This window comes from Haliotis rufescens, unplaced genomic scaffold (assembly GCF_023055435.1).
Source record: "Haliotis rufescens isolate VD_foot unplaced genomic scaffold, xgHalRufe1.0.p SCAF_9, whole genome shotgun sequence".
NCBI classification, from domain to species: Eukaryota; Metazoa; Mollusca; class Gastropoda; order Lepetellida; family Haliotidae; genus Haliotis; species Haliotis rufescens.
Genome location: NW_025964383.1, coordinates 32,556,483 through 32,580,282, shown reverse-complemented (window position 1 = coordinate 32,580,282; position 23,800 = coordinate 32,556,483). Strand labels below are relative to the sequence as shown.

Below are 23,800 nucleotides of genomic sequence, written 5' to 3'. Positions count from 1 at the left end.
CGGCGCCTGAGATGACTGGGCCACCCGTACCCCCTACCTAACAGTAACCCAGTGTGTTGTTGCAGTACCCAACAGTAACCAAGTATGTTGTTTCAGTACCCAACAGTAGCCCAGTGTGTTGTTGCAGTACCCAACAGTAGCCCAGAGTGTTGTTTCATTACCCAACAGTAACCCAGTGTGTTGTTGCAGAATGCAACACTAGTCCAGTGTGTTGTTGCAGTACCCAACAGTAACCCAGTGTGTTGTTGCAGTACCCAACAGTAGCCCAGTGTGTTGCTTTAGTACCCAACAGTAACCCAGTGTGTTGTTGCAGTACCTAACAATAACCCAGTGTGTTGTTGCAGTACCCAAAAGTAGCCCAGTGTGTTGTCGCAGTACCCAACAGTAACCCAGTGTGTTGTTGCAGTACTCAACAGTACCAAACAGTGTGTAGTTCCAGTACCAACAGTAGCCCAGTGTGTTGTTGCAGTACCCAACAGTAACCCAGAGTGTTGTAGCAGTACCCATCAGTGTGTTGTTGCAGTACCCAACTGTAACGCCGGAGTGTTGTTGCAGTGCCCAACAATAACCCAGTGTGTTGTTGCAGTACCCAACAGTAACCCAGTGTGTTGTTGCAGTACCCATCAGTGTGTTGTTGCAGTACCCATCAGTGTGTTGTTGCAGTACCCAACTGTAACCCAGTGTGTTGTTGCAGTGCCCAACAGTAACCCAGTGTGTTGTTGCAGTACCTAACAGTAACCCAGTGTGTTGTTGCAGTACCCAACAGTAGCCCAGTGTGTTGTTGCAGTACCCAACAGTAGCCCAGTGTGTTGTTGCAGTACCCAACAGTAACCCAGTGTGTTGCAGTACCCAACAGTACCAAACAGTGTGTAGTTGCAGTACCAACAGTAGCCCGGTGTGTTGTTGCAGTACCCAACAGTAACCCAGAGTGTTGTAGCAGTACCCATCAGTGTGTTGCTGCAGTACCCAACTGTAACGCCGGAGTGTTGTTGCAGTGCCCAAAAATAACCCAGTGTGTTGTTGCAGTACCCAACAGTAGCCCAGTGTGTTGTTGCAGTACCCATCAGTGTGTTGTTGCAGTACCCATCAGTGTGTTGTTGCAGTACCCAACTGTAACCCAGTGTGTTGTTGCAGTACCCAACACTAGTCAAGTGTGTTGTTGCAGCACCCAACAGTAGCCCAGTGTGTTGCTGTAGTACCCAACAGTAACCCAGTGTGTTATTGCAGTACCCAACAGTTACCCAGTGTGTTGTTGCAGTATGCAACACTAGTCAAGTGTGTTGTTGCAGCACCCAACAGCAGCCTAGTGTGTTGCTGTAGTACCCAACAGTAACCCAGTGTGTTGTTCCAGTACCTCACAGTAACCAAGTGTGTTGTTGCAGTACCCAACTGTAACCAAGTGTGTTGTTTCAGTACCCAACAGTAGCCCAGTGTGTTGTTGCAGTACCAAACAATAACCCAGCGTGTTGTTGCAGTACCCAACAGTAACCCAGTGTGTTGTTGCAGTACCCAACAGTAGCCCAGTGTGTTGTTGCAGTACCCAACAGTAGCCCAGTGTGTTGTTTCAGTACTCAACAGTAAACCCAGTGTGTTGTTGCAGTACCCAACAGTAGCCCAGTGTGTTGTTGCAGTACCCAACAGTAGCCCAGTGTGTTGTTTCAATACCCAACTGTAAACCAGTGTGTTGTTTCAGTACCCAACAGTAACCCAGCGTGTTGTTGCAGTACCCAACACTAACCCAGTGTGTTGTTGCAGTACCCATCAGTAGCCCAGTGTGTTGCTGTAGTACCCAACAGTAACCCAGTGTGTTGTTGCAGTACCCAACAGTAACCCAGTGTGTTGTTGCAGTACCCAACAGTAACCCAGTTTGTTGTTGCAGTATGCAACACTAGTCCAGTGTGTTGTTGCAGTACCCAACAGTAGCCCAGTGTGTTGCTGTAGTACCCAACAGTAGCCCAGTGTGTTGTTGCAGTACCCAACAGTAGCCCAGTGTGTTGCTTAAATACCCAACAGTAACCCGGTGTGTTGTTACAGTACCTAACAGTAACCCAGTGTGTTGTTGCAGTACGCAACAGTAGCTCAGTGTGTTGTTGCAGTACCCAACAGTAGCCCAGTGTGTTGTTGCAGTACCCAACTGTAACCCAGTGTGTTGTTGCAGTACCCAACACTAGTCAAGTGTGTTGTTGCAGCACCCAACAGTAGCCCAGTGTGTTGCTGTAGTACCCAACAGTAACCCAGTGTGTTATTGCAGTACCCAACAGTTACCCAGTGTGTTGTTGCAGTATGCAACACTAGTCAAGTGTGTTGTTGCAGCACCCAACAGCAGCCTAGTGTGTTGCTGTAGTACCCAACAGTAACCCAGTGTGTTGTTCCAGTACCTCACAGTAACCAAGTGTGTTGTTGCAGTACCCAACTGTAACCAAGTGTGTTGTTTCAGTACCCAACAGTAGCCCAGTGTGTTGTTGCAGTACCAAACAATAACCCAGCGTGTTGTTGCAGTACCCAACAGTAACCCAGTGTGTTGTTGCAGTACCCAACAGTAGCCCAGTGTGTTGTTGCAGTACCCAACAGTAGCCCAGTGTGTTGTTTCAGTACTCAACAGTAAACCCAGTGTGTTGTTGCAGTACCCAACAGTAGCCCAGTGTGTTGTTGCAGTACCCAACAGTAGCCCAGAGTGTTGTTTCAATACCCAACTGTAAACCAGTGTGTTGTTTCAGTACCCAACAGTAACCCAGCGTGTTGTTGCAGTACCCAACACTAACCCAGTGTGTTGTTGCAGTACCCATCAGTAGCCCAGTGTGTTGCTGTAGTACCCAACAGTAACCCAGTGTGTTGTTGCAGTACCCAACAGTAACCCAGTGTGTTGTTGCAGTACCCAACAGTAACCCAGTTTGTTGTTGCAGTATGCAACACTAGTCCAGTGTGTTGTTGCAGTACCCAACAGTAGCCCAGTGTGTTGCTGTAGTACCCAACAGTAGCCCAGTGTGTTGTTGCAGTACCCAACAGTAGCCCAGTGTGTTGCTTAAATACCCAACAGTAACCCGGTGTGTTGTTACAGTACCTAACAGTAACCCAGTGTGTTGTTGCAGTACGCAACAGTAGCTCAGTGTGTTGTTGCAGTACCCAACAGTAGCCCAGTGTGTTGTTGCAGTACCCAACAGTAACCCAGTGTGTTGTTGCAGTACCCAACAGTACCAAACAGTGTGTTGTTGCAGTACCAACAGTAGCCCAGTGTGTTGTTGCAGTACCCAACAGTAACCCAGAGTGTTGTAGCAGTACCCATCAGTGTGTTGTTGCAGTACCTAACAGTAACCCAGTGTGTTGTTGCAGTACGCAACAGTAGCCCAGTGTGTTGTTGCAGTACCCAACAGTAGCCCAGTGTGTTGCTGCAGTACCCAACAGTAACCCAGTGTGTTGTTGCAGTACCCAACAATACCAAACAGTGTGTTGTTGCAGTACCCAACAGTAACCCAGTGTGTTGTTGCAGTACCCATCAGTGTGTTGTTGCAGTACCCATCAGTGTGTTGTTGCAGTACCCATCAGTGTGTTGTTGCAGTACCCAACTGTAACCCAGTTCGTTGTTGCAGTGCCCAACAGTAACCAAGTGTGTTGTTGCAGTACCCAATAGTAGCCCAGTGTGTTGTTGCAGTCCCCAACAGTAACCCAGTGTGTTGTTGCAGTACCTAACAGTAACCCAGTGTGTTGCTGCAGTACCCAACAGTAACCCAGTGTGTTGAAACAGTACCGAACAGTAACCCAGTGTGTTGTTGCAGTATGCAACACTAGTCCAGTGTGTTGTTGCAGCACCCAACAGTAGCCCAGTGTGTTGCTGTAGTACCCAACAGTAACCCAGTGTGTTATTGCAGTACCCAACAGCAGCCTAGTGTGTTGTTGCAGCACCCAACAGTAACCAAGTGTGTTGTTTCAGTACCTAACAGTAACCCAGTGTGTTGTTGGAGCACCCAACAGTAACCAAGTGTGTTGTTTCAGTACCCAACAGTAGCCGAGTGTGTTGTTGCAGTACCCAACAATAACCCAGCGTGTTGTTGCAGTACCCAACAGTAACCCAGTGTGTTGTTGCAGTACCTAACAGTAACCCAGTGTGTTGTTGCAGCACCCAACAGTAACCAAGTGTGTTGTTTCAGTACCCAACAGTAGCCGAGTGTGTTGTTGCAGTACCCAACAATAACCCAGCGTGTTGTTGCAGTACCCAACAGTAACCCAGTGTGTTGTTGCAGTACCCAACAGTAGCCCAGTGTGTTGTTGCAGTACCTAACAGTAACCCAGTGTGTTGTTGCAGTACCCAACAGTAACCCAGTGTGTTGTTGCAGTACCCAACAGTAGCCCAGTGTGTTGTTTCAGTACTCAACAGTAAACCAGTGTGTTGTTGCAGTACCCAACAGTAACCATGTGTGTTTTGTTTCAGTACCCAACAGTAGCCGAGTGTGTTGTTGCAGTACCCAACAATAACCCAGCGTGTTGTTGCAGTACCCAACAGTAACCCAGTGTGTTGTTGCAGTACCCAACAGTAGCCCAGTGTGTTGTTGCAGTACCTAACAGTAACCCAGTGTGTTGTTGCAGTACCCAACAGTAACCCAGTGTGTTGTTGCAGTACCCAACAGTAGCCTAGTGTGTTGTTTCAGTACTCAACAGTAGCCCAGTGTGTTGTTGCAGTACCCAACAGTAGCCCAGAGTGTTGTTTCAGTACCCAACTGTAAACCAGTGTGTTGTTTCAGTACCCAACAGTAGCCCAGTGTTTTGTTGCAGTAACCAACACTAACCCAGTGTGTTGCTGCAGTACCCAACAGTAGCCCAGTGTGTTGTTGCAGTACCCAACAGTATCAACAGTGTGTAGTTGCAGTACCCACAGTAGCCCAGTGTGTTGTTGCAGTACCCAACAGTAACCCAGAGTGTTGTAGCAGTACCAAACAGTAACCCAGTGTGTTGTTGCAGTACCCAACAGTAACCCAGAGTGTTGTTGAAGTACCCAACAGAGTGTTGTTGCAGTACCCAACAGTAACCCAATGTGTTGTTGCAGTACCCAACAGTGACCCAGGGAGTTGTTGCAGTACCCAACAGTAACCCCGTGTTTTAATCTAGTAGTAACAAGGCAGTACTGGTGTTTGTTTCTGCACAAAATGTAAATGTCTACAACCACCACTAGAAGTGATAAACACAGCTAGCGGTATACAATGATACTACATATTCATATTTTACTAACTAAACTGTTGAACCAAACTTTACATTATGCAATGAATGTTGACAGGTAGCAAGCTAATAACAAATAGCATGGCACCTACCGTTGAAGAAGATCCTGTTTTATTTTCCGCCCTCGTTTCAGGGATCTTCTCAGGATCTAAAACAATAATATACGCGCACGTACGTCTTTATCAATGACTGTTCACATTACACCTTCCGTATGAAAATGTATCTTTAAAACATCCTTCGTTTATTGTAAAAAGGTACCGAGATAGTTCTCTATTTTGGAAACATAAAAGACGACTAATAGTGTTGACAGATCATTTCCTTGAAAAAAATGATTATAGTACCTTAGACGTGAGCTATTTGACGAAATACTGAATCTGAGTCGATCGTACGATTCCGACTATAACATAAGCATGCCTCGAAAAAAAGTAAATAGTATAATGAGGTCTTTTTTCAATACGAACATAATCGAACATTATCCCTTAGGATAATAGATATTTCATATTTATGCATCCAGTCAATGTGTTGAAAGTAGTGATGAAATGACAGGTACGTACGCCCTTCTGCCTCTACGTTATCTGTGTGCTGTAGCTCCCATCCATCTTTAGCATCGTCCGACGACTCCTGAAATGCACGAGCTGTGTTCTGTTGGTTCCAGAACTTAGATTCAGAACTCTGTGACGAGTCCTTCATTTTCTCTTCTCCTTCTCTGGAGGCTGAAATTATTACAGTGACAATTTGTAAATTGAGTTGGATCTTACACAGGAAGAAAAGTAATGATTTCCAAACTTATTCAAGTGGTACAAGCTTTGGATATGTCAAATATCCAAACTAAAATACCATACAAAGTAGAGAAAATTTATGGATAACAATTACTTTATTTACTGTAAAGGTGACGTTTCGGTATAGATCCTTAGTCCGTTGTCAAGCTATGGTGTTGATTGCCATGTCTCAATGTAGACGACGGATGAATTGTTTGATAGGAATTACTTAGAAGTGGGCGGATGACAAAGTAGAGAAAATGTATGGATAACAACTTCTTTACTTTAAAGGCGACGTTTCGGTATATATCCTTATACCTTATACTGTTCGTATACCCTTATACCGTTGACAAGCTTGGCAGTATGTATATGTCTGTATACACACACGTATATTGTTTATATTGTCCTATTTTATTGGCGCTTCCTTTTTTGTACGTAATACTACATATTTAATATGCATTGCCAGACAAATCATTACACTGTTTCTAGAGCATTTTGACCTTGCTTCTAAACTAGTTAACAAAGGTTTGTAAAATGTACATTCAGCTTTCAATTTATCTGCAACTTACGCAGCATTACACATTGAATGATGTGTTTACACACTCCGAGCGCAATTTCAATCATCTCGCTAAATGAGCTTAATTGTCTATCTATTAAGATTTAATTCGGGTGTGTTTAGTCGGTGAAGCCTTCTTTCGAATACAGTTCATATCGTCTACATTTCGATTGAAGCAATTGTGGGAAGGTGGGGTGATTCAACTAAATTCAGTCTATCCCATCCCTCACTTGATTATGGGCAGGTCCAAGCTCCATAACACCAGAGACAAAACTTTAATACAACTTAAAATTTATTTATAATATTCTGCTCAGGAATATCTTAATAGTAAAAAGGGGGAAGCACTCTTTGACTAAAACAACAGTTTTTTTAAGAAGTTTAGATTGTCCCTTCGCCTGACTAGTTTCTCATATGTTTTTCAGTTATTTTAGTATAAAAACATTAAACCACTGATTATGCCGGAAATGTGGCTTATTAATAACAACAAAAATGATTATATATTTACACTTATAGGAGTTAATAGCCAAGGACTAAATAACTGCAGATTTCTGAAAAACACACTGCTGAATCAATTAATTACCAGGAGATGTGTTTTTAATAACTTACGATAACTAAAAGTATATAGAGTCGAAGTGTTTTATTTACAATATGCATTTAGTTAAACCTGGTTGAAATGTTGAACTCTTGAACAGTACAGTACTCTAAGTATTAGGTTTCAGAGTTACATTGATATTATGTACTTGTTGTTATTCTGCAGCTGCAGTACAGAACAATTATTTCTCAGAAATAGTTTTGCTGAAATGATAGATACTAGTGATAATTCTTGTTGACAAGGGTCACACGTGGTAATGTTATCTAAAGGCGCTAGAGTTGCGCCCCTTTAGCCTTTGTCGACCTGACTCTCGGATTTCAAGCGTCTTACCGGTGTACGTCGTTTAACCAATATGCTCAGTGTCTACTGCCTGGGAGGGACCTTTATGTAGCCTAGTGGTTCAATACTAACACTTATTCACTTACTCTACGACCTGAGTCACTTTAGGTTTTCTTTCTTAAGTTAAGTTTAACACACTGAGTAATATCATTGAAATTAGGTACCACTTTCCTTAAACCTGACTCTCACAAACACTTGTTAATTTAATGTAAGTCACAGTTAAATCCACCCAAAAACATGGCCATATACATGTAACTGATACATGTGTGTAAGAATCAAAACTGCACAGCAAAAGTGTCTGTCGTCAACAAGATATTTTCACTCATATTACTCTGAAACGCACGTTAGTCAGCAATATTCTGGTAAATGTCGTAAGATGATAATGTCTGCTTACCTTTGTTTAGATGAGCCAATTTAATGTCTTGATAGATGAGATTGGTTCTGTCCTTTTCCATAACCTGGGACCAAAAAACAAAACATAAAAGGGTGGCAAATTTATTAAAATATTTGTACAAACAGCGTGTTATTGAAACATAATGTTTTGCTATTTGTTTCTCATACAGACTTGGACTCTTACCGATCGTAGGAGAGGAAAAACATTCTTTTCTTGTTCCACTCGTTCTTGCCATGCAACCAGCTCCGCTTCTTGTACAGCCGCTGAAAATAGTTTTGAAAATAATAAATATACATTGTTTGTAACTTTAACAAAAGTACATAATAAAAAGAACACGTATATGTCTCCTAGATTTTTATGCAAATTGTCAGTTATTCTAGAGTTTTATAAATAACTTTAACAATGTTAATTGTATAAATATATTATATACAGTAATTAATATAATACTTATTCTAGAATAACAATACAGGCAGACGTAGGAAATCAAAGGGAGAAACAACACAAACACTATGTATATAGACATGGTCATTGCCATTAACCTGTTTATCGCTGTTACCAGATCATGTATACAACAATATACGACGGCTCTTTGAGTTTTGACGAAATATTGTTTGGTATCCAGCGTTTCATCTTTTTGTATAAGTTTGACAACCAAATCAAAGTAGAAAGTAAAGGACTGCAAATCATATTGGCTTTGAACTCCATACTATTTTGATCACATCACGGTATGGTTCAAGAACTAGACACGAAATGGTATATGACGTTTGGAATCCGTAGCAACTACAGAACATTTGTAATAACATCCTGGGATGTAGTAAATATTCAACAATACTCACGTCCTTGGTGAGTTAAAATTTTCACTCTTGTTGGTTCACGTAGCTTTTTCTCTGAACTGCACTTATTTTGTTGAAACTGAAAATACCAAATGAGAAGTGAATCAGTGAATTCTGTGAATCCTGAAGTTTATTCCTTACGCTCTCACGAGTGTAGTACAATCTTGTTTAGTTGTATCCGTTACAGTATCTGCATGAAGGTACAAAATGTGTGTCAAAGCTATGTGGCACACGATAGCAGAAATGTCTAGCTCTTTTGTAATGAATGTTGCAGCAGAGTGTTCATGATTGTTCACATTGTCTGAAATGCGAATTTTAACATTAATTTCGATTAATTACTCGAAATAAGATTCACTTACAACAATGTTTTGTCTGAGCTTCTCCGACAGCAATATCAGCACATCAAAGTCTCCTTCTAGATATTTCATCCTTCGACTCCACTGATCTGAAGCACATTTAATATGTGATAAAATAACTTAAGGAACATGTTTTAAACGCACATACCATACTTCTAGAAAAAAAACGCCATCATGAAGGCACTGTCGTCATCATTGTCAATCACATGTAAATTATATAAGTTCATATATATTATTTTATCGTTCGTGTGGTTACGTATACAAAATGTTACCATTAGTAAGTGCATCCATTAGTTTCTCCGTTCTGTCAATTTCCTGAAAAATCAAATTTAAACATGTTGTGGGCTACAAGATTGATAAAGCAACTGACTTATTTATGAAATCAAATGTATTGCAGAAATGCATGTTGTTTATGACTTAATTTCGTTTGTAGAAACTTAAGAAGAACTTTAAAGACGTTTTATAGTTATGTTATAAGTACATTTCCGTAATGAAATGTCAGTATACATTACCCTCTCTACAATCCACTTTCTGCACTTAAGCTCCTTGATATCAGTTAGATCTGAAGTTAAAAGGAATAACTGTGTTTCTTAAACAAAATTAGTAAAATTGTTTATGTAGTTACATTCAATAAAATGCGTCATGCATGTCTAAGATACATCAGTGATTAGCTAACGTACCATGGATGTATGTTTTAAACATATTTATTCCCCAATAAAATTTGAAAATCGATTGGCAAATAGGCCGCAGGTTTATTTGAATGCCTCACCAGGAAACAAAATACAAAGATCAAAGCTGACATGGTTATTTGGCTATGTAGTATAAAAAATAAATATGTTGTCTCTTATCAACATTTAGGCGTTTCATTGATATGCACATAATGCATATCAGAAGTCTGGTGAATGTCATCCATCATTATCATTCAATTATTTAAACATTTAAACTAAATCGACCAAATTCAACAATAAAGTTATATGGACTGATTCGACAATTTGAAGGTTTCAATTTGCAGACTTGTTGAATTTCCATGCAAAACGGAGTGTAAGTTATGGTCTTTAGCAAAGCAATGCTTACTGCTCCATGCGGCTCTATAATTTGGGCATATAAAGAGAAAACACATACAATGAGATAAGAAACATGCATACATTTTGGATTTTTAAAAATCAAACTTTACTTGCCATGTTTCTGCCTAGTGTGATACTCTTTCAAGATCTTCAATTAATTGTGCAACGTTTATGTTGGGATCATCAATATTAATGTACAAGGACGTATCGTCCGCAAATTATCTAATATTGCCATCACTATCAGCAACTAGATTTAAATAGACTAAGAACAGTAATGGCCCTAATACTGATCCTTGTGGAACGCCAGCACACACAGATTCTAAAGCAGGGGTGTATCCATTGATCACTCCACGCTGTACTCTATCTTTCATGTAACTATTGAACCAGTCGAATGACCTACCACTTATCCCATGAGAGTGTAACTTACGTATCAAACCTTCATGCCATACTTTATCAAATGCCTGACTAATGTCACAGAATCCAACTCTTACTTCTTTACCTTGATCCAGGGCTTTTGAAAATACGAATTTCCGTATAACACCGTTTGTAAAGAGTAACCATGATGGTAAAAATACATTTCATTTCGAAGAACATAGTAATTTGTGCACATAAAAAGAAGTGGAAGTAATCTTCGGTATGATATTCACAAGAACAAATTTTAGTATACAAAATATATCTAGCACTCTGATCTGCGTTTAGATCGCTGCATCACAGCCTGAGGGGACTGTGAATAATTTGACATATTAACCTGTTTCCATAATTTCAATCCCAGTGTAGACGATTATCTCCCCTTCCATGTAGCAAATTAAATTGTGTAACGTAGTCTGTCTCCGTTAGGTTTTTGGTAACATATTCCAAAGTGGTTTCCAAATGCGCCAGTAAAATGATCCCCTGGTGCCAGACCAACAAGATGAATCAGTATACATCCAGAGTTGGAGTTGCGCAAAGCTGACACTTTTTCCAACAACTGGTGGACTTTATGATCTCTCTTCTCCCTTTTCTTCTTTTTGTTATCTTCCTCTCGTCCTACACCATACAGGTACTTAACGTGAATCCCAATAGGCAAGATGCGATCAGTAGAAGACGCATACTGGAGGAACTTATTAACTGCTTCCTCACACCGTGGAATATGTTCACTGAAAGGGAAACATACATAGACTAAGTAAACAAGTAAATAGCAGGAGTGTCAGAACTAAAAAACAGTCCCTCGAGCATCTTTCTGGTCAGTTCACAATACCGCTATATACATTTTCGTATAGTTATACATTTTTGGAAATCGGTTGAGTTTCTTATTTGTAATATAAAAAATTACCAAATTCGGAATATAAATAACATAACTATACATAACAGACTAAAGTTTCAACAGTGCATATCGTTCACATCAGATATTCGAAATACTCACGTTAGACACGCTGTGAAAACGACCTGTTTAAGTGTTGATTTCTTAGTGCGGGATGTGAAATCATTCCTGGCATAAACAAGTACAGGGACAAAACCAGTTGGTGCTGTACTTTCGTTAGAATATATTAATCCTTGTTCTGTGACATAGACATAGACAGATTCAAAACCTCTTGGTACGTTGCTTCCCTGTCTGGTATATATGACATTGTCACCATGTACGCACACAGTTACATGTTCATACGCTTCTGGTATATCACCACCCTGTGGTACATAACACACGTCCTCATCTTTGTGATACACAGTTACACTTTGTGTCTTTGATAGTATCTCATCTTCACAGTAATCACATAGTAACATGACATCGGGAAGCCTCAATCAAATGATCAAATGAAAATCACTCTAAGCCTACTGTAAGGCTGCATTTTTCAAACTGCGTTATAGCTAAGGTTTGGTTGTTATGTATACATTTGACGTCAAGCATGAATACACATCATGTGATATTCAGCCAATCACTGCACTGAATGCGTGTCTGCCAGTTGGACAACCACACTGTCGTCGCCTCTCACGACAGGTAATAGGGCCCCGGTGACCTATTTAAATCCGGATCCCTACGGAGGCCTAAGTCTAAAATTGAAAACTTTTACCCCCAGTTCGCTCTCTGAAGATCACGCCGTAAACAAATTTGGAAGATTCTTTTGAGATTACTGTATGCAACGAATGTAATTGTAACATATAATATTAAATAAATCTGAAAGGTAAACATACAAATTTAAAATAGGTTATTATGTAAAGAGGCGAAGCCCAAATGCACAAAATCTAAATAAAGTAGCAAACAAAGGGAGTGGGGCTGGGATTTTGCCTTGATATTAGGTACTTTTTTAGCTTGAGCTGCGAAACCAGATTGTTTTTTATTTAAAATTATGAGCCTGCATACCTTTTACGCAAAACACCTCGCGACAATGTTATTGTTGTGGCAATAAGGTTTTTTTAAGCATAATTATCTTATAATCAATTTTCAGGCACAATGTATTCTTTTCGATAAAATTACAAACCCCTGGAATAAAAACAACAAAGATTCTTTACAATCTTGTGAGGTATTAATAGTAATGCTATTTCAAAACTATTGGAGTGATTATTTAATTATTCATTGATGGTTACCTGAAAGTAAACGTGGTTTTCGAGAGTTTCAAGGTAAACGAATCCTCACTTAACCAAATACCTCGTGCATTGACATGATAATCAAATACTGAACACAAAACTGAAGCCAAAGAAAGAAAATAGATATGCTGGATCAATGCATTCTGATCAGCCTCTATACGACACAGAGGTTATTGACCGAGTGTCCCAATCGTTAATGCAACATCTTCGATCATATTGTGTGATGATTGATAACAATCGAATTTTGTGACGTATTTTGTAGCCTTAAGTCATTTTAGGAACCGCGCATGAACACATTGCTGATTACAACGAACTATGTACTATACAGTGCTAACTGATGTGGAGCCAGGTTTCCAGCACTCTCACATCGGGAAAATCCCTACCTTGTTTTATTGTGAAAGCTATGCACATCGGTGTATTGAGGTCATTAAAAGCAGTTCCTGCAATGTGACTTCATTTGCACGTTAATCCTTTTGCGATTAGCAAGTTTATGGGATTAGCTTTTGGCATCGATAATATAATTTATTACATGGCAAAAATGTTTATTAACAACTGTTGGATTTATTATCTCTTTTCTTCTTGTTCCTCTTCCCCTCCTCTCGTATTGAAACGTTCCCCCTAGGGGGAAAAGCGAGGACAGCAAACTGAATTGAAGGTACACACCACTATTCAAGTCTTCATTGCAGTTAAAGCCCACAGACATACAGGAAAAATCTGTTTGTGTTGTAGATGATTTGTCTGATAGTTTCTAAACCTCCTTGCATGAAATATATATGTTGATGAGGACAATGATACATTGCTATTTACAGATGCCATTAATACAACATTCTTACAGATATTTCGAAAGTGTTACACTGTACATTGTACAGACCATGTGTTTATGAATCAATATCAAATAGTGATGATACCAGGAGTTCTGTGACAAAAATGATGCCTGATGCATTTTCCCATCTTGACTTGTACCATATGTTCCCATATGTGCGTGTGGGGGAATAATCACCATTTTATTCATAAACACGTGCTTTTGATATAGTCGGAATGTAGAAGTGTAGAAATGTTTTTGTCGTTTTTTATTGCTTGTCTTTTCTTTAAGGTCGCACTCAGCAATTGTCCACTTGCATGATGACAACCTGTCAATAATAGCATCTGGACCAGGTAATCCAATGATTGATATTATGAGGAGTTGCGGGGAAGGATGACACCAAGTCAGCCAAGTCATCAAGTCTGACCACCGGATCATTTCGCATAGCTTGCTGGGACCTAGGCTAACCAAAAATTCCTAATAGAGTTTCCAAACAATGTACATATTGGCATTGTGTCCATGTACTGCAGGAATAATATAGATTAACACGAAGACATCACCACAACCCCACCCCTATGATGTAACTACCCACACGTGGGTCTTCCCTGTGTGAAATCTTGAGCCCAGGGTGTTTGCCCGCAGTTTATGCCAGTATGTGTAATGATATATTATGTTTGTTGTACTCACAAATTAATTGATTTATACTGTTATGGCATTGTAATATTTTGTTCAACAGTGTTACAATTGTAGTCTAGTGTATACCATTGTTTCTGCATAGGTTCAGAAGAACGTCATAACATTATGTCGACACGTAACAACGATACTATCAATATTTGCTTTTCGCTTTTAAGCCCCCAAACAGATTTGAAATAATGGCCATTGCAATTCCCTACCTTGACTTGTACCATGTGTTCCTGTGTTTATTTCAGGTGAACAAATGACTTGATTTTATATGTGTTCGTGACGGGCGCCACCGGAGGAGTAGGATACGCTCACGAGCATCCGAACACCTGGTATCATCACTATTTGTAAGTGAGTCATACATTCGGATTTGTACAATCGACCCTGTCTTTAGCAGAGATTTCTGGTGGCTATGAAAAAGGGTTTTGTCCTTTTACTTTCATGCATGGCTAAACAGAATACAAATAACTAATGGCAAGGCGTATGGATATGTGTCCGGGCTAACGCTACTTTGAAAGGTATTTCAGTCACTGTCATAGCTGTGTCTAAATATAGAAGCACCCTACAAGCACGGGTATAGTGCTGAAAAGCCAGGACGCATAACCAAGGCGAGTTTCAACCAATGATTATAACATTCTGGCACGCAAAGGACCTAACATTGTAGTGTAAATGTGACACACAGAAATAGGCTCTTTTTTTAGAAAAAAATATTTCAATAAAAAATGCTTATTTCTGCGACATGATATTTTAAAACGTCAATGTCTTAGTCATAGTAATATCCATATTTATAAAAATGCTCCTCTCAAGTGAAACACACAGCATGTGAAATCAACCACATACAAGCACAAAACAATATACAGTGAAATAGGGACATTTTCCCGAATGGTCGGCCATATAGCTTCACTGTCTTCATTGTGACAAGTTATGTTTCTGTCAAAGTGTTTATTCAGCAACTTAAAGTCTGGACAGGCAGGGATTCATTTCCTTCACCGAGCTCAGGCTGCACTGATCGCATCTGTTGACGTTCTATCTCTATTAAAGAATAGGAAGTGGCATGCTAGGCTTGTTTGGCAGATAGGTTTGATAAATGGTGTAATGGTTGTTCTCGCTTGTCCTCGCAAGATTTGGTGAAACTTTATACGTATATAATTCGATGTTACCCGACTTATAATAATAATCCTTATATGCTCTTCAAAAAAAGCATAGCCAGATTTGTGTGAGGTAGGAAAATACATTTATACCAGGAACCGTACAAGGTATTGAGCCAAAATGTTGTGGAGAGAACGGTTAGTGATTGTAGTCATCTCAGTTATCGGTACATAGGAAAAGTCCAAGTAGAAGGTCAGCTACCATCAATAACGCGTATGTTCCCCGTTGTATGCGAATCACATCCTCGGGAATGGTAGCCCACTCGGCCTGCAATGCAAACGCCAACGCCAACTGCTGCAACGTCTGGGGTTGTGGTTGACGTCGGCGTAGCCGTCTATCCAAATCATCCCAAAGGCGTCTATCGGGTTCAAATCCGGGGATCTGGAGGACCAGGGGAGAACATCAACGTTGTTGTTGTGTAGACGTGCTGCATGCGGTTGCCTTGCTGGAATACACCGTTGCCATTGTCTGCAATTGGGGGGACGTATGGTTTGAGAATTTCGTTGATGTATGTTAATCCATAAGATTGCCCTGGATAGTGGCTAAACCTGTCCTGCCATGATGAGAGATATAAGCCCACATCATAACGCTACCCCTATCAAACCTGTCCACTTCCTGTCCGCAGTTTCCGGCGTAACGTTCTCCCCGACGTCTGCAGACCCTTGCTCTTCCATCCCCTCGACGGAGGAGAAATCTTGATTCGTCGCTGAACCAGACATATCTCCATCGCAGTTGAGGCCATACCCTGTCGTTGCAGCCATACACCAATGCAGTCGTTGTTGACGATGTTGTCGACTCAATATGACGCGTTGATGTAGCGAATTTTTGCAGGGGTGGTTACTCTTGGTCGTCCCGACCGTGGCCGATCACGTGTTGACGCATGCTGTTGAAACCGATCCCATAGCCTTGTGGTGTTGCTGGGCGCTACATTGAAAACCCTGGCTACAGCTGATCGGGATTCCTCTGCCTGCAAGCGGCCTATGACGTTGTTTCTTTGCATTTCTGTTAATCTTGGCATGTTGTTAAACTGTCACTGTTCGACTGACGCAGATGCAAGGTACTCGTAGGCCCTGCACTTAAATGCCGTTCTTAGTGCTTCTGCTCGTGCAGTACGTGCAGCTCCATGACTCTTTTGTTAATGCACTGGGTGTCCTTGTGTTCATTTTGCACCTCTTGGTCCGCTAATTTTACTTTTATGGCAAAACTATTTCCGTATTACGTTTCATTTTTTGAAAGGGTATACCTTATGTTTATAACGTGTCGCGTCAGGAAAGGACAACTATTTGTGACATACATATTGTCTCACTGTACATAATTTATTGATATTTGCACCTCTTCCCTTTCTCACAAGTCAATAGGCTTAAATCCCATTGACTTTTAAATGAACTATTTGGGTTCAACACATTTAGTTATTTTTGACGCTTTAAAAATATGTAGAGATATATGTATATAGATGTATATCGATTCATACATAAAAGCCACACACATATGTTTTACACAATTAACAGAAGCATTTATTTCCCTATTGATATCATATTATTGCTTTTCTATTCTATGAACATTTACCTAGTCTATTTTCTGTCTTTAGCAGGGTTTATTTTCCGTACTGTTCGCACATTGTTACGTGTCGATTACAAATTGAAACAAAAAGTAAACTGTCATACAAATAACAATTGTATTACAAAATGAATTAGATTTATAATTCAATACAAATTATTGCAATTTAATTGCAATAGCAATACACTATAGCCTTCAATACAACATTTAATTAAACTACATGTATGCAGAATTTGTATAAAATATGTTCCATACTGTTTGTTCATTCTTCATTCACACAATGTATTGGCTTATAGTAAATCACAAAACGCATGTAGTTCGAACCCTCCAGGCTTCAGAATATTTAAACGTAACAAAAAATGTTCAGGTGAATCGGAAAAGTGCCAAGAATAACGTTTAAGGTTGAGAATGTGATGTTGCTTTCCCGACGCTTTTAGACTATGGTGTCACTGGATGTGTTTGCTCGATCACTTGATTGTCTAGCTTGGACGCCGTCGCATGGCAGGAGTACTGTTGTGCAGGGATGTTGGGTGCTACCGGGAGGACAGTACATGCTCATCCTTTTTCGCCAACTCTTAGTGCCATATATATATTTTTCATGCCGAGAAACGGTTCTCATGAACGGCACATATGATCATGTTAGTTCAGGTTCGAGCGGGAGACAACGTCCCTGAACGGTATCTTATGCAGTAGCCTTACATAACAGTCACGCCTTTGCACTGGGAAAGTGGTCGTCTAATACATGCATCAGTAACCTAACGCCAATATTAACGAATTGGTCTGCTATATGTTTCAGCTGTATATTCAGTGAGAAGTGATCACAGTTACAGACTGAGATTATATTATGATGTCAATATGTCATGACGTCACAATACAATACAGTTACAGATTATATCGAGTCGTATGATTAATTTGTGAATTTCATTATATATGTGCTATTGTACACAAGTGAATCTCACCTTATATATCTACAAAATATGTGAGACTCAAATCGATTCAATTTATAGCCACTTTTGAGTAATATGTTTTCTAGTAACGTCTTTAAAGCCTTAGATAGGGAATACATGGCTAGATTATGAAACAAAGTGGTTAAACGAGACGATGGAGGTTGGAAACATGTAAACAATACAGAATGCCCTGTGGGAATATGTAATCAGACCAATAACCATGGCCAGAGAATTCCCAACTGTAAAATTATGTAATTTGTTATTTCAGTTCAGTAGGTGTTTATATTCATTACAATATTTTTACAGGTATACATATGACATCCTCACAAAGAATTGTAGTGACATATACATATACGGTATCTTTTTCAAGACATGGACACATCTTTGTCATCTTTCAAAGCATGAACCAAGGCAATTCACCTCTCTAGCAAAACAGTTCAGTGAACTATTATTTCTTACGGTATTTTTTTTTTCTACTTTGAATATGTCACTGACAATTTTGATGTTAACGTCGAGACACAAGCTATGTTTCTTTATGCATGAATGCATCTTTTTGCCAGAAGCAAAATGTGCTTCAAAGGAAAATTGCTAAAATTATTGAAACAAAATAATATCTCATTGAATGTTCCAGTAAGGGAAATACTACTTGCTAAATGTAGGTAGAGAGAACTTTTTCAATTTTTACCCTGAATGGTTTTACAGGTTCACATTCAATATACACATGAAATAGTCTTTCTTGTTCATACTCACAATAAGAGCATACATCCTTATCTACACCTTTCATGTTCAACAGCTCTCTTTAGTATGAATAACTCAAACAATGAATCGAATTTAATGAATTTAACAATGAACATGTATTTGGTATTTTAACCGCTAGTTTGGCACAGATATGTGTAGGGCACTTTCAGGCACTGAAATTATTTCCTACGGGTCTGCATGAACAAGTGCTAGGTTTACTACCAAGGATCATCAGAAATATACCCATATAGGTATACACTATATACAACGTATGGTCACATGTATGATCAATAAATATTGATATCTCATACTGATGTCATTCATTAAAAAAACATTCATTGGCTGGGATTTTTTCCTCTCATGCTAAATTTCCATAACAAGTACACTCTGTCGATAAATAGTATTGAATTATTTACTGGTATATGGTAACTTCACCACAACAAGTACGAGGTATAAACTTCACGAGGATTTATAAAACAATGACTGGCCAGCGAGCCTGTATAGTTGATGTAAATATGTTGTGCCCTTTGAGATTTTAGAAATTGACTGTATGTCTGCTCAAACTATGCCTTTACCAACAAACAAACCAAAGTAAGATATTATATTCTCTAGCAATAACATCAGATCATGTGTTACAGTATTTGAACCCTTCATTGTAAGTATCAAACTTTAAAATCATATATTTATGTGAAATTAGTAGTGTTTCCAATAACAAAAACCTGAACGGAAGTCCAAATTGTGACGATATTAAATTGCTGCTGTAGCTGAGCCGCTTTGTTTTCGGTGACAGTAATCACATCCTGATATCTTAATCTCTTAATCTCTTGTCCTCTGTGACATCCCTGTGCTTTTTCCGATGATAGGATTACATGAAACGAATAATTTGTAAAATGGTTTCAGTAATCATATAATTTAAATTAAAGGACCTATAATAACAGGTCCGTGGTTATATGTGACTATAGCGAAGATGCAAGTGTAACATATGTCGACCAAAACAGCGTTGTGTAACTGCATGCTGGTCCTTGTTCCTGTTTTATTTCACTGTGACATTGTCACGATGAGATCGAGAAGCGAGCACGTATAGTATTTCTCGGCAAGTCCTACGACATTCGATCTAGTGCATTTAACACTCACAAGCACGCTAGGCAGGCTATGTCCCATTGTGAAACGAGGTCGTACCATTTATCTCGACAACACGAGTGCACAGAGGCTTTGCTTCCCCCTGCAAAGCTCCTCTTGTTGGGCACGCGAGAGGGTTGAACTGATCATAATGACGACAGGCTACCAAATGTGTCCGTCACTGGTGAATTTGCCAGTTAGTTGATATCTATGAGAGTCACAGATAAACACTGTGCATATCTGGCTTTGCTAAAATTATAGTACGCGAATGTTAGACATGAAGGAATGAAAGTGACATAACGTGAACAATATATTTGCATAAGTTGAACATTAAAATATCCTATTATCACGACATATTTAATAGAGTCAGACATTACTATCCGTCCCCGGCCCATAACCATCATCATAGTATATGACAAAGCCCTTAAAGATCTATCTTACCCTTCATAGCGGTGTGTATATGTTCACAATATTTCTGATATCAATACTCTCTGTTCATAAGCAGGGTCTATCACTTGTGCATAATATTTCTAAATCACAAATTAACTTTCATTGTGATTCCTATCACTTTCAAATCTGGTATATACTATTATATATAAACTGTTTTGTTCTGCTAAGTGCTGTAGTACTGGATTTTAAGTAGTGTCTTGTCCATAAGTTGTTAACAGATGTACACACGGTATACATTTCATATTAATATGAAACATCAACACCAGAGAGTAATCAGTCTCGATTATCTGCCGAAACAGATTCCAATGTGCGCAAAAATGATGACAAAAAGTTAGCACAGGTGCTAGAAGTATTAAGCTCTAAACGTGCTCAGGATAATGATTAATTCAAAAAGGAACAAAGGATTTGCATGATTTTTCTTGACACGTTTATGATCTGTAACACATGAACTAGACTAGGATCTCACTACATACCCACAACCATCCCAAAATCTAACCTTGTTTTAACTTGGTGTTGATGGTGTAATTATCAACTGAGATAATGATAACGCTCAGACCTTATGATACAATTTGAAATTACATTCTTGTTTTGGCACTTTGCAAATACTGATTTTGTGACGAATGAGTAAAGTAATGCTGTTAGATTTAGGCGTTTCTGTTTTGAACATTAGGTCTTGAAAAGCATGACGTAATTTCCTTTATGTACTCACTATATGCTATTTTTCTCAATATCTTCAGTGAACATTTCAAGGACATTTAAAAATCCCATCGTTGTTCCAAAACATTGAGTGGAAGAAGAACATTAGGTATTCAAGCAATATGCGACATGAACAGAATACACTTATGTGCCATAGTCAACTGGACTAAATGCATTCATATACAGTCTTTGTATAGGATTTGTTAGGGAAAGGATCTTTCTTTCAGTCAGCCCACACTTTCTTATTGAAATATACTTACATGTGTTTGAACAATTTTCTATTTTTGTTCATATTTACAGTAACGCGACTGTATGTATGTCCTTTGATTATTAAAAACGGTTTAACTTATTAATAACATATATATGCAAGTGCGGGTGCTGGAACGCCAAAGGGTGGGGCACAGACTCTGAATCTCAAAACACTTATCTCAGACAGATGTGAGTAAGATTTGCAGACTGTGACATTATAGGGATAACGGAAACACACTTGCGAGGATCGGACACTATTAAAGTTGATGGTTATGTTTGGTTTGGTCACAACCGTACTAACTTACATGTGAATGCACCGAGAGGGTCTGGAGGAGTGGAGTTTCTTATAAAGACAGAACTTTTGACTTTTTATGATTTTGATATTGCTGAAAATTCCATTGAGGGAATACTATGGCTCGCTATGAAAAATAAATGCGATGATTGTGTCCAGTATATTTCAGTATGCTACTTGCCCCCTGACCACTCTTCTCGGAATGTGTGTGCTGAACATTTTTATGATAGTTTACTATCACATATTTATGAATTCAGAAAAAAATCATTTATATGTGGAGATTTTAACAGTTGATGTGGAGAGGAAACAGCCTTTATTGAAGGCGTGGACGCTATCCCAGAGAGACATGTGCTGGACTATACAGTTAATAATAATGGAAAATTATGTATTGACTTTTTGATAAGAGCTAATACGTGTATGTTGAACGGACGAAATGTTTGTTAAAATGATTTTACTTTTGTTTCACAGCAAGGTACATCTGTTGTTGACTATTGTTTCATACAATATGAAAGTTTAGAAAGGTTCAATGATTTTAATGTTGTGCGACCGTCTACTCTTGTGGAACGATCTGGGTGTGTGGGGGTCATTGATGGAAGTGCTCTACTGAAAGTTGATCATTCAATGCTGGAGTGGACGATGAAGGTAGATTATATACACAGACCAGAAAAGGAGACTGAAGAATTGGAAGACTGTGACAAAACAGGTAACTACATTATGAATAACCCGCCTTCGGATTTTCTGACGTCAGAATCTATACAGAGGTCACTGAATGATATCATTGGGAGACTGGAATCTTCAGTTAAGGATCAGAAGTCCATTGATAAGTGCTATGATGAAATTGTGGAAGTAGTGCACAGGGAAATGAAGAATAAACTGCCAATGAAGAAAGGAAGATAAACTAAAGAAGGAATAAGGAATAAACGTCGACGAATAAAACAACCCTGGTGGAATGATGATCTCAACAGAAAATGGAACAAAATGTGCAAGGCAGAAAGAGTATGGTCACGAACTAAAGATCAGAGAAAGAAAGAGGAAAAGGAAAGGTACATAGCTTTGAGGAAGGACTTTGATAGGAGTGTACAGAGGTGTAAACGCACCTACAGGAGTCAGATGCACCGTGAACTGGAGGAGATGTGCGAGAAGAACAATGCGCAGTTGTGGAAGAAGATCGGGACGCAGTAGTGAAAGCAAAGAGTGGAAAGGCACCAGGTGTTGATGGAATCCCAGTACAACTACTGAAGGGAGAGGATATCATCCACACTTTGCATAGGCTCTTCTCGGTGTGTTTTGAGACGTCTACGATACCGATCCAATGGTGTCAGGGAATTATATGTCCTATTCCGAAGTCATCATCCTCAGGTCTCAGAGATCCACTGAATTTTAGAGGGATAACCCTGGCTCCAGCCATTTACAAGCTCTACTGCAGTGTGCTAAATGAACGACTGACCTCATGGGCCGAAAGGAATGACGTCATTTGTGATGAGCAAAATGGTTTTCGTCGAGGCCGATCTACAACTGGCCATATAGGGATAAAAACATCCATTATTGAAACAAGAAAATTGTAGCCTTTATAGATTTTAGGAAAGCGTATGACGGCATTAGCAGGGAACGACTGAGGGATAAGCTGACCCAAGCTGGAATCGGTGGTAAAATGTTTAGTGCTATGAAATCCCTCTATCACAACGTACAATGTGTTGTTCGTGTCAACCACTCCAACACCGAATGGATCAATGTGAGACAAGGGCTTAAACAGGGATGTATTTTATCGCCAATGTTATTTAACATCTACATTAATGACTTGATATCAACCATGAAGGGACTGGGGATCGGAGTACAATGTGGTGAAGATGTTGTCAGCGTCCTGGCATTCGCCGATGACGTAGCTCTTCTTGCAGAGATAGAGGAGGATCTCAACACACTCCTGTCAGTGCTGGACACCTGGTGTGGCAACAAGATGGTCGTTAATGAGGACAAGTCAAATATAATTCATTTCAGAGGATCACCCGTGACCCAGACAGCGGCAACATTCAGATGTGGAGATAATGTACTGAAGATTGTGGATAATTATCATTACTTGGGAGTGCTCCTCACAGAACATTTAGATAAAAACCTGATGGCTAAGGCGGTGACTAAATCTGCAAGCAGGGCCCTTGGACTTCTAATTGCAAAAGCGAAATCGTTTGGAAATCTGCTTTTCAACGTGTATTCAAAGCTTTATGACTCTCTAGTGTGGCCAATAATGTCCTCTGGAGCAGGAATATTGGGTACCAAGGTCCATTCGCCAGTCAATGCGCTACACCACAGAGCGATTCGGTTTTACCTTGGTTTGGGAAAATACGCCCCTAACTTGGCCGTGAATGGAGATTCTGGATGGGTGCCACCGGAGGTCCGACAATGGACATGTGTTGCTAGACATTGGGCGAGAATGGCCAACACAAGTACAAGGAGAATCAACAAGAGA

The 23,800-nt window shown here is 39.6% G+C and overlaps 1 protein-coding gene across 5 annotated transcripts in view; it reads right to left on the bottom strand.

Annotated features, from left to right (window-relative positions):
* Positions 1-23,800, bottom strand: part of LOC124127832 — a 134,154-nt gene that overhangs the window by 10,430 nt on the left and 99,924 nt on the right. For 4 of the 5 annotated variants that reach the window (XM_048390980.1, XM_048390979.1, XM_048390978.1 and 1 more), the window contains 7 exons: positions 9,309-9,351; positions 9,040-9,125; positions 8,684-8,759; positions 8,031-8,110; positions 7,848-7,911; positions 5,763-5,921; positions 5,301-5,356 (listed from right to left, as the gene is read on the bottom strand). In XM_048390980.1, coding sequence (XP_048246937.1) covers positions 5,301-5,356; positions 5,763-5,921; positions 7,848-7,911; positions 8,031-8,110; positions 8,684-8,759; positions 9,040-9,125; positions 9,309-9,351 — 564 coding nt within the window. Of the gene's footprint in view, positions 1-5,300; positions 5,357-5,762; positions 5,922-7,847; positions 7,912-8,030; positions 8,111-8,683; positions 8,760-9,039; positions 9,126-9,308; positions 9,352-9,548; positions 9,599-10,848; positions 11,237-11,502; positions 11,945-23,800 lie in introns of those variants that run through there. The other variant, XM_046491204.2, reaches the window with a different exon arrangement.